Source organism: Neodiprion virginianus, chromosome 4 (assembly GCF_021901495.1).
Source record: "Neodiprion virginianus isolate iyNeoVirg1 chromosome 4, iyNeoVirg1.1, whole genome shotgun sequence".
Lineage (NCBI taxonomy): Eukaryota > Metazoa > Arthropoda > Insecta > Hymenoptera > Diprionidae > Neodiprion > Neodiprion virginianus.
In genome coordinates, this window is record NC_060880.1 from 22,726,094 (window position 1) to 22,738,206 (window position 12,113).

Genomic DNA, 12,113 nt, shown 5'->3' on the forward strand with positions numbered 1-12,113 from the left:
GAACGGAAATTGAGTTTCATATTTCCAAGATTTGTATATTATATTTAGTATATTCAGTCATTCATAGTTAATCATAATTGGTCTCTGTAGTTGAAAATTAGCAATCTTAAAAGGTAAGAATAATTTAGATCATTTTCAGAGCATCTGCTACATACAGTGAAAATCAATCACGGTGCTTGGCGACCTAAACCAAAGAGCCAAGAGGCTGACTCTTTACTACTGATGACCACGCGTCTAACTACATTTTCGCAATAGATATTCCTATCTAACTTCTGGCTTCAGCCAAAGATATCCGTTGGAATAATTGGAATATAGTATACAATATAACTGCACGGAGACTGAAAAAACTAGAGCTTAACTCGTGAACGTTGGTCATGCTGTATAAAGTCAGGCTTGAGGACGACAATAGCAGGGCTTCGCTTTTCGAATATTTTTTTACTCTGCTTTTGTGCATCGCAAAGAACGACGCCACGGACAATAAGCTCGGTGCATATAGAAAAGTCCCCAGCTTCACTTAAGGCAAATAGCAAGCGCTCTTTACTGGCCCTATGCGACAGGGCGATTCGAAACGAGGTGTTAATTTCGTGCCATGGAATAGCCACGGAGGCTTATGTATGGCTGGGTTGTTGGCGTAGAGAGGAAGAAATGCCTGTCGGTTGGGACAAATACGGTCGATTTGGTACTGTCGTAAATTTCGCGCACGGTCTCTATGGAGAGAGTAGTTCCGAGGGTCGGCTGTAGCTATGTCCATGGCTGCTAACATGGCGAAGAGAGATAGCCTGGTGGTATCCCCGTCTGTGTTGGTCCAGTCCCGTCCAATAAGGTATAACAAGGGCAAGGAACTATCTCTCTCTATCCGCTCTTCTAATGGAAGAGAATGGGGAGCGCGCGGTTCAGTTACATTCACGATTTCTGTGATTGGAATGTGCGGGTCGAACGTGATTCGAGTCGGCATAGCAGAATACTACAATTTCCTTCGGCTCTTCAGCTCCCCTTAGCAACGCTCCAAAGTCCATAAGGTCAGTGAGTGGTCTTTATATAACTTTACTATATGTCGATGAGTCGACGCTCCAAGAAAGCCCAATGCAAATATACCTACTTTATAAAAGGCGGGAAAGATTGGTTTTGTAATTCTAATTTTAAATATTGCACTTGATTAAAACATGGCATGCGAACCTCTAATCTGTCAAACAATTTCGTGATTCCGGAACAACGAATTTTTATGATTAGTTTTAGAAGAATTATCTGAGTTTTCATTGTAAAATTGAAGATATATGGCAACGGTAAAAGGTTGAGTACCGGGCAAAATGGCCGACCAATTAAGCGTTGGATTCCAATATGTATATTTTATTTTTCACTTAGAACGTACATACAGTTGAAGATAATGGATTCATGTTTTTTTTATCCCGATGTCGACGAAAGCTACCGCCTCTGCATATTTAAAAGGTCTTTTCCAGGCTCTCTGAATTTATCGGAGCCGACAGTACCCTATCTATAAATAAAACAATCGTTCATGTATACATATGTTTTTAAAATCGACGAATGCTATTATATATTTTGTATTGAGCACTCGTTTCGGGGGAGACGCCGACGCCCGGCGCCGACGTCGTTTTTAAAGCGTCGGCGGTGTCAGAGTAATCTCACCAATCCTAGGGCTCATAAGTAAAAAAGATCGTTACAATAATCAACCCTCTCAGACGCTGGTTCGTCATAAAGATGAGCTTCTGACAAGTCCGTAGAGAAAGCAATAAAGGGGGATAAATTTTAAAGGAAACGAAAAATTCAAAGAAATAAGTAAAATGTATAAGTTATCAATATAAATGAACAGACCGTTGCCCTGTCCGGAATAATCTTTGCGTTACTATTATTAATGTATTAGTATTTTATTTTGTACATACGATAATAATAATAATTATTATTATTATTTTATTTTGTTTTTGAAATGGGCACGGCTGGCCGCGATTTTGATCGAGACAGAGAATGCGAACAGTGTAGAATCTGTGCAAACAACGTTTCGAAGGATGAAGGGGTGTATATTTTTTCTGAAGAAAGCAGACGACACTATCTGCAAGCAAAAATACGCAAATATTTATACGTGTTGGTGAGTCAAATTTCCTCCACCTGATGCTTGCTGTCAAGAATGGTAGAAAACGTTATTTAGTTACACGACCATAGAGCGTATCAGAGCGTATGCGTGAAATATAATTTTATGGATATGAAGTTCATTTGCTTGTTTCTCTCTTTGCTCCAGAAATAACCTGAATCTAATGAGATGCATAAATATTTTTAGTTTCTCGTAAGTCACTCGATCAAAGTTTGCTGAAGTGAAAAAATAAGATGCCGTCGTGAAAATTAGAGAATGCTAGTCAAAATATTTTGACGAATAAACGATAGCAGTATAATTTACTGATTCGGCGTCTGAAGCACTTTGCATCAGGATGAAATACTGAGTTTGTGCGATATAACATCGATGGCATTCGGATTTATTTATGTAATGACGAATTATGAGATAAATACGCCAGTCCCTGCGGTCGTTTACTGAAAAATTCCCAAAAAATTCTAGGTTACGATAAATTATCGGGGAACCATTTCCCCGTGTCGTATGGAAATGTTAAAAAAATTAGCATTTTATTGATTAACTATGAGGACTGTATTGCATGAGCGTTATACATATGTATATAAGCGCGCCTCTAAAATATTAGCAATAATTATAATGCCGACATTGAGAATCATTACGAAATGTACTATAGACTTCGAAATACGTGTGTATCGCATGTTTTTGCTATTTTATACGAGCGAGTTTCACAAATTATACAATAATTTATGTCGTGGACTCATTTGAAATGAGTAATACTTGAAGAATAATTAGAACAATGACTTTTTTTAACGATAATTTGTTCTGTCCTATTAAAAAATCCAATCAATCATCACAACAAATTACATATCTGAATTATAAAAAGTCTAAACTTTTTAACTATATTATTCAAAATCTCAATACATGTCCTGTTTGAGTACACATCCATTTACATCAATTTCGTCAGACATTTAATATTAGGAACAGAAGTAAATCGTACATAATAATGATGAAATTAAACACTCCAGATCAATATATTCTTTTTAATAAATAATGTACCTATATCAAATTTCTATTCAAGGTATCCTCCGATGATAAGTTGCCACAAATCGTTTGTTCGACATGTACGAAAAGATTGGATGGCATTCATCGGTTTGCAACAATGGCACATCGAGCCCAGGAAAAGCTAAGATTACAACTATCAGAAATAATGGAGAATGTGAAGGAAGCGGATGAAATGGCAGATGGGAAAATCAGGAATAATCCAGAGGCAACCAGAAGGCTGGAAGATCGAGGATTGCTGCATTCAATCCTTACTCAAGTGCGTCCGCCAGAAGTAATTCAGTGCTTTAAGTATTTCATCAATTTTTTTTATACATCAATTACGAAATATTTATGAGTTACTAATTATATCACTAGGTCTAATTACATACCCGGCAATTATTATGAATTAATTTATTCTTTTTTGACTGCTTAGAAATTTTCTTTATGGCTAGTAGATTTTTTATATTTGTCATTTCTTAGGGTGCTATAGAAATATTGGCTGAAGGCGAACCACTAGAGTCAGTTTCTCTGTTATCCCATGAAGACAGCGAGCATACTCAAAGTATGGAAGAAATGGAAGTCAAAGTTGATCCCATGTTATTTTTGCAATGCGCATTGGAACAATCTGGGTCCGATGTATCTGATGTATCGGATAATGAAGACAAAGAGTCTAGAACGTCATCACCTGAGCCGCCGTCAGTTACGCACAAGTTAGTGCATTAATAATGATATGCATGTATAGATAAGCTTAGCTGTGACTAATTTACTATACATATTTAGATTGATGAAAGGCAAGCTTCTTGAATTGAAATTATGAATTTTAATTTTCTAAATTCTAAGACAATGGGTTTTTAGACTAAGTATTTTTCCTTTCTTCCAAAGTTTGTTCGAAACAGTTTGTACCGACGTAGATTTTTTGACATCTGTTTTCAAATCTGCCATTGGCAAGGAACAATTTTTAGCACTAATTCTTTTTTTTTTTATGCTTTTAGGAATATTGAGATAAAACAAGAACCACCCTGTTACGACACTAAGCCATTTGAATTAATGGAGACTGACGAAGATGTATTAAACAACAGCATAAAACCTTACGAATGTACAATATGCGCTCGATCTTTTATATCTCAAATTGGACTGCAAAACCACTTGTGGTCACACTTACCCAGGGATCATAGATTTGACGGGAAACCTATACTGAGGTCACAACAAGTGTTTTCTACAAATGGAGTGCTACATACAAGTTCGGATAACAATTCGACTGGAAATTTCATATGCCCAATTTGTAGCAAACGGATATCAACAAAAGGAAATTTGAAAGTGCATTTGGAAACGCATAGGCCTAAAGGGAAGTACGGCTGTGATATATGTGGCAGAATGTGAGTATAGGTGTTTGTTTCAAGTCTCAGACTTTTTTCGTATCTTACAAGGAGAGGTTACGCAATACTAGAATTCGATCTTGAATAAATTATTTTTCACACAGTCATTAGCCAACATACAGAGACCCTTAATTTCGATTTGGGTGGAAAAAATCGGTTGAGTAACTTTTAAGAATTTTTTTTTTCCACTCTTTGTATTTCAACGATATCTCTTGAATGAATCAATATTTCAACTTAAAGATTGACTTAGAGCGTACTGATGTTTGAGCACACAATATACTTGAATAAGGATAAGATTAGGGCGGGAACAATTTGTATATAGTTATCCGGTTATGCCATTTAAAAGATTTTAGTATTCATTTGTTTAATTTAACAATGACCATCACGCCCATTTATTTCAACTACCTTGGAATTTTCATATTATATAATTCACTGGAGATGACCGATGACTATTAAAAATAATAGTATAATTGATGTCACCAACTTTGCCTTGTCAATATCAGTTTGATAACATTCTTAAGCTTATAAAATATTATTATCTGGTGATGAAAGCAATCAATAGTTAATAATCAAAGTCGAGTAAACAAATCTAGTGAATAGTTGTGAAAATATTCTTGGTTCTTAAGGACGTTTTCTAATATTTGTTGTCATCATTACTATATGACACATGATGTTCCTGTAATAAGCACTCTAATAACCACATTTAGTGTGTCCTTCAGAAAATTTTTCGCTTGCTCGATACTTATCAACTTATTTTTCCAGTTTCAAAACACAGTCCAATTTATTCCGTCACAAAGAGTATCACGGAGGTATTCAATTTCCGTGCAATGTTTGTGGCAGAGTATATCCAACAAATTCTACACTGCGTGCGCACAGTATAACTCATTCGGATCTGAGACCCCATGCTTGCCCGTTATGTGACAAAACGTTCAAGAGAAATCAAGACCTGAAGTTCCACATAAATCAACACACTGGTGCTAGGCCTTACCAATGTCCGTATTGTCCGAAAGCATTTGCAAGCTCTGGAAATTGTTTTTCTCATCGGAAACGAATGCATCCACGAGAAGTTCATCGAGATCGGCAAAGAGCAGCAGATTTAATGAGATGAACCTCGGAGAGCAAGTTCGAAGAATGGGTGTAATGAGGAGTCAATGAGAATGCAACTCTTCTAATAGCGATATCACATCTTGAAGTATTTTACATACGTAACCATCAGGACTGGGCGGGCATCCAGCATACTCGGGTATCTGAATCGAACATTGAACTTGAATGAATATATACCCGTAATTCTAGCAGCGTGATACTATTTAATTATTTTGTCAAGACACTGGATAAAACAATTCCAAATCTGTTGGGTTACCTGACCTGACGAATTTGACTAGCCACATACGTCTAGTAACCATAAATATTCTACTTTCAAATTATGTGGTGCTAACTATCTGTCGCATCATTGCAAAGTTTTTCCTCCAGCTTGTTCTTATTTCGTTATAGTAAATAATATAAAATGAGATACAAGTTGATATCCTTTGAGTATACAATTCAAAAATTAGTATGGAAAACTATAACAATCATTTCATAAGGATTATTGTTTAGGCATGACCATATTTTTTGATATTTAAATATTCGTTTTATTATAAAATAAGTGTAACGCAAATTTGTAAGATTGGACATCATAGAGATGATTTGATGACCGTGATTTATGTCAATTTCAGGCATTTAAATCTAGATATCACCAGTGTATATTATTGTGTTCAGAATGTCCACCATTTCATATGATTTGTTTAAGGCGTCTGTTAAGTTAAAATTAGATACTTTTCATTAATTCTATTATGAGGTAGTTACAAACCAAAGCTTTATCAAATTAATATGTTCGTAAGCTATATGCAATGATTTCCTCAAAAATGCAAAATAAAACATACTGAAATTAAAATCAAGAGCTTACATATCGCACGGATGTAACAATTCAGTAAGTACTCAATGCGCGGCCATGTCCTAATAAAATAATTAAATAGTGTCAATTTTTTGTCAATCAGTTTCCTTAAAGTGCAACACCTATGTTTGAAATACAGAGTACCACATGATCGTGCCTGTAAGGGGAATTCAAGTTTATGATCAAGAAATTTCATTGCATAAAATATAATGAGATCGTGAATGCAGTGTAAGTTAGTATTCTAGTCATCATGTTTAAAATGAAATTTACACACATAGGTATGTAGGTAGTCGAAGATATATAATACAGTATTTTGTCTATGTGTAGAATTAAGCCAATTTAGTAGGTGAAGTAGCGTAGGGGGAACAAGAAAAGTGATTTTATACAACGTACGAAAACTCTGCATGTATGAAGAATTGTCGAAAGCTATTTTCTAGTTTGTGACGGTTTAATACAAAGCATATATGTAGATATGTCATTCGGTGTTAAGACTGTATACGAAAAGTGTGTGTCAAATTAGATTAAATAAGAATGTAGGTAGTTACCGTCTAAGATACGTTAATTTCATGGCATGAAAAATATATTTAGACACGTATATTGATAGTATTACAATTTAAGAAAGGAATTAAAGGGCCTACTTAGAATCGTATTGCAGCTCGTATCATTATTCTTATAAGAAAACTAATATTAATGAATGTTAAATGAAGTCTGAATAGTGTTAGGAAACCAATTTTCGACTAGATATTTGTGTACTGTAGAAATATAGATCATATAGAACGTGCTTCCGTACAATATACCTTAGGACGTTTTTAAAAAAATCCTAAATTTTTTAAACTCCTTCTACCATTTATTATAGATTTAGTTCGCCGCTCTACAATATAAAAGTTAAATGACGTCGAAAACACAGTAAGAAGAATCCAATGTCCGAAAACTCGTCGTTTCCGTAAGCTTCCAAAATTTTTGAATCTTGTATGTTTTTTTTTTTTTTTTTGCTGCAGTTTCATAATTTCTTTAAAATTACTGATTTTTATGAATTTTTTGCAGAGGGATATCTAATTAATAAAGGGATCGAATTGATGGTGTTTTACTACGTGTATATTAAACTTATTTTATATAAATTATTATTAAAAAATATTTAAAATTAACCAAAACCACCTTTTGCCGAGATATCAATGCCACGATGGGGAGGGGAAATTTTTTTTATTAGTCGTTAAGTTAAGACCCATATTTTTGTTAATTTTAAATATAATTCAATAAAAATTTACACAAAACAAGTTTAATATACACGTAATAAAATACCAATAATTCAATTCCGTTATTAATTGGTTAAGTCTGTGAAAAAAATTCTTAAGCATCGGACTTCAGGTTAAACGTAATAGATTTGAGGGACATTCAGTAAAGAGAAGAAACTTGCACCTCTTCTTGAAATATCTGTAATATATATATATATGTATAAAATTACTAAACACGTAGCGAAGATAATTTGAAGTGACTAATAACTGATGAACCTGATGCGTAATCTTACATTAATCTTATCGCTGAATAGTGCTATACCAGCTAATTGATTATGTGGCTAGTGAGACGTTCTAATATAGTTTAAATAAAAATGGGTATCTACACATTTTGCAAATACTTTTCGCACGCGCTGGATTTGCCAAAAATCTAACAGCCGACAGTGCAGTCGAATGAAACAAGGAGTATTAGGCGAGTTTTGCAAAGTGAATAAATTAAAAGAAATTTGAGAACTTTGTAAGCAATGACGATGAGAAATAGTTCGTAATTTACGACTAATCAATCAGTGTTCAGCGTAATTTAATAAATTTTCGTACGCCTTGAAGTGGTCAAAATTTCAATACGATTGATTGGAAATACTATAAATGAGTATATAAAATCTTGAAAAAAACAGGCTTCACACCGTTGGAACTTGCAATTGATCAATCGGAAAGACAGGGATTTTATCTTTTGAGTAATGTAAGAACGTAATGTGATAAATATATAAATTTTGGTACACACTGCAGGATCCTCCGATTTTTATGATCGTTTGACGAATTTGAAGATAACAATGAGGACTATTTTACTACCTTAAAATAGTGAGTAAATTGCCGATCCCTTTCCACGTGTAACTCATGTGAATTGACATCATATTATTAAAACCGAAAATAGAACTGTAGAATCAACATGTACCACACAATATTATACACTGAGTATTATACAAAAATAAATCATACCACACACATCGGAGTGAATGAATAGTTTTTCTGCAGTTTCATTATAAATTTGTGTAGTTCTTACGTAACTTCATCTTTCACTTTCCATCTCTTATCTACCAATTTGCTTTTAGAAGAGCGTTGAATCGGGCCCTGATCGCCGGTCGGGCGCGCGCTTTCGGCGGCGCTGCGGTATTTCGCCCCCCCCCCCCCCCCCATTCTGTTTCGGCTAGCGCGGCCGGCGCTCAGTCTTATCAAGATATCAGCGCGACGCGCACGTGTGACGTACGAGCTGTGCATGATTTTGAGTTCGAAATGATATCGCATATCAAAAGTAATTTCTTGATAATTTCTTCGTCGTTGTAAAAATTGTTATTTCCGAACAAAATCAATTTTCGTCAAACCTCTATGTACATTTGTAATATCATGATTGACCGATTTCTGTACGCATTCCACAGTGTATTCCTTACAACTGCACATAGGAGTTTAGCCTCGAGTTTTACAAAGAATTGGTTTGTTCGCAAATAATAAGTACGTCGACGATGAAGAAAAAACCAGAACTAACTTTTGATGTGAGACATATTTCGTAGTTAAAATCATATGCAGGAAAATCAGCACCCTTCTATAATAGCAAACATATGTGATGAGTGTAGAATTTCGCTTGCTGGTTCCCTTAATTAAAGATGAATCGGCCGGACGTCTGATTCAAAAGTTTGGCAAACTGAAAAAACATTTAAAAAATTTGCTGCGGGATTGTTCGTATCGATGATACCGAACCCGACTGAAACAACCTCTATTATGTAATATAGAAATTGATCTGAGCAAATTCGAAGCTAATATATCAACCATTTTATTTTAATTTTAATATTTTTCACATTAAAACTCCGTAACAGAAGGTGAACAGAAGAAGAACACGTTTCTTCTACGTCGATGAACAGTTGACTACATTAATTACACCGGGTTTAAAATTTTCATCAATTTCAGTCATGTTCAAAAATATTACGTGACATCTGATTTACATGTAACATAATGGCGAGGAAAAACTGAGCGACACATGATATGATTTCCACACGTAACACTCGACCATTAGAGGTCCATACAGAAGTAAATGTTCCGTGTGGGTAAGATAGCGGTGTACATTAATAATGGGTAGAAAGGACGTCCATTCTAAAGATAAATGTCTTTTTCACGAAATCTATGAGGTCTCTAATGGAGATTATAATAGGCCTACGCGCTATGATTATGTTGGTATGATTATGTCGATTAATGATAATTAATACGCACATGTAGCTGGATTCACTATGTCATAATATGGAAGTATACTTGCTTTATTAAGCATTATTCGACATAATCATATCATAATCATACCAACATAATCATAGTGTGTAGATTAGAGATCGGTGTGGATATCTAGTAGAGTTCTACTACGTGTATAGCAAGCGGACATTCGGATCTGTAATAGAACTCTATTGTATTTCATTTCGGTTGAAATGGCTGTCTAATAGATCAAGTATTGCATATCCATCATGGATAGCATGGTACGCCGATGGGAGGTAAATTTTCAGTGTGGGATTCATGTAAATTATATTCCCTACAAAACTACAACTATTGCACACTTCAAAACCGTGCTTGAATGGTTATAAAAATGTTACTTTCTGATTTCTATATATTCACGGCAACATTTATACGCGTATATTTATAATGTTCCTCCAATGTAAAATAAAAACGTCACTATATATATATATATTAGTTGCCTCCCTAAAGCGTTTAAGCAATATTGTAAGTATCTGAAGATTGGGGTAAAAATTGAATTCAGTTTATACATATATCACGTATATTATCAATTGTGGCTTATTAGAATTTTCGATTCTATTATTTACATTCAATATTTATCAAACACTTGGCTTTGCCAAAATTTCATATCGATTATAAGAAAGATTAGAATTTTTGTTACAGCTCAGAGCCATATGTTCATTTTTTTAGAACGAATTAAACTGATAACATGCTTTATATCAAACTGATAAAAGTATTTATGTATACTCATGCAACGTAATAGATTATCCGTTTCTACGATGCTAGGCTATTGAAATTTCAAACGTCCACCACATTTTTTTGAAGTGCGATAATAGCTGTGATTAATGCCCTAGAAAACACATTAAATTTATAGGAGGTTGGTAAGTTGAAAAGTCAGATATCAGTATTTCATTATAGATTGAGTCAAGATCCTAAAAGAATCTAATATATTCGGTCGATTATTATTCAGAAGATTGTTCGCCACGATCCCACTGGGACGCTTTTTTATGACGTTACTAAATATCTTATTCATCAATATTGTACTGATATTAAGTTTCAACAACAAACAGATATTTCGAAATGGCAAGTGAAAATATTATTTCACTCAATTAGTGAAAAATAGTTTTTCAAATAAAAGAAATCAAACTGATCTGATCAGTAAAAAAATAATTCGATCGAATGAGGAAATTAATGTCATTTCTTTCTAAGTATACTTTATGCAAAAAAAGTTGCGAATTTAACAAATACGTGGTCAATATCTATTCCGTTTACCGTGGTATTTCTACGGGAGTTACAGGACACTCTGTGCATTACAGCCCGGCTATTTATAGCGTTTGCAATCACTCAGAGCAACTTCAGAACGCTTTATGACAGGGGGGGGGTCTGAACTTAGCTAAGTGTAAGAAGACTTGACGAGTGATCTTTCTCCTGTATACGCGGGGGGTTCCCACTATTCCACGGCCATATATATAGTTATTATTATAAATACCTCTTGTCGTCAGTTATATCTGGAGTATAATAATTTTACGTCAACTAGTCATAACGTATTAATGATCAACATATTTTTTAATCGTATGATTAGGACGATAAGACACGGTATTTAGCTACAGGTAAGCAGTTTATACTTCGCGTGTATATGATTAACATAGAATGGATACGGTATGCAACGCATTCGTCGCAGCAAGTGTGATTTTTATGAGTAAACCCGATGAAAATCGTTTCTAATTGGACATTAAATTTTCAGATTAAAAATCTAGAACTGTAAATTAAATACTTATTAACATCCGGTACGAATAAAACAAAACCGCATTTGTATTTTTTTTTTTTTTCGTCCGTGATTTATGTAAAGCTTCTTTGGTTTTTAGGAATCAGGGAGAAACATAGTCAACATGACATACAATTATACACCTGAAAAAGATGCAAATTAATCACAGATAATTTTATTTTGCAAACATAATATAGACAAAGTGCGCCCAGATATTTGAATCTGAGAATACGATAAATTTACAATAATTTTCCGTTGGTATAACTGTAAAGTAGTGGTACGCAACGGTGTGAACATGGGTCTCAACCGAACGTCCTTCAAACGTTCTTATCGATTGTAGCACGTATCGTGGCGATTCGGGGATGTACACATACATATATCTCTCCACGGTTGCTGAACAACATTAGTACAGTTCGATCTGCTG

General features: G+C 34.5%; 1 protein-coding gene across 6 annotated transcripts; it reads left to right on the forward strand.

Moving 5' to 3' along the window:
• Positions 1-139: 139 nt before the first annotated feature.
• Positions 140-7,436, forward strand: LOC124302315 (zinc finger protein 16-like). 6 transcript variants are annotated; one of them, XM_046758345.1, is made up of 6 exons: positions 140-1,019; positions 1,978-2,101; positions 3,156-3,410; positions 3,599-3,828; positions 4,111-4,494; positions 5,257-7,436. In XM_046758345.1, the coding sequence occupies exons 3-6, from the start codon at positions 3,237-3,239 to the stop codon at positions 5,600-5,602; spliced, it is 1,134 nt and encodes a 377-aa protein (XP_046614301.1). In that variant the 5' UTR covers positions 140-1,019; positions 1,978-2,101; positions 3,156-3,236; the 3' UTR covers positions 5,603-7,436. The 6 variants fall into 6 exon arrangements, 5 of the variants coding, with proteins under 5 accessions (XP_046614301.1, XP_046614298.1, XP_046614299.1 ...); XR_006907682.1 differs by lacking the exon at positions 140-1,019 and having other exon boundaries at positions 1,581-2,101; positions 5,257-5,671; positions 6,528-7,436; XM_046758342.1 differs by lacking the exon at positions 140-1,019 and having other exon boundaries at positions 1,581-2,101.
• Positions 7,437-12,113: the final 4,677 nt, after the last annotated feature.

Coding starts and splice junctions, on each gene's coding strand:
- LOC124302315 (XM_046758342.1), top strand. CDS start 1,943: ATGGGCACGGCTGGCCGCGATTTTGATCGAGACAGAGAATGCGAACAG. Junction 3,829..4,110: donor CCGCCGTCAGTTACGCACAA/GTTAGTGCATTA, acceptor TTATGCTTTTAG/GAATATTGAGATAAAACAAG. Junction 4,495..5,256: donor TGTGATATATGTGGCAGAAT/GTGAGTATAGGT, acceptor TTATTTTTCCAG/TTTCAAAACACAGTCCAATT.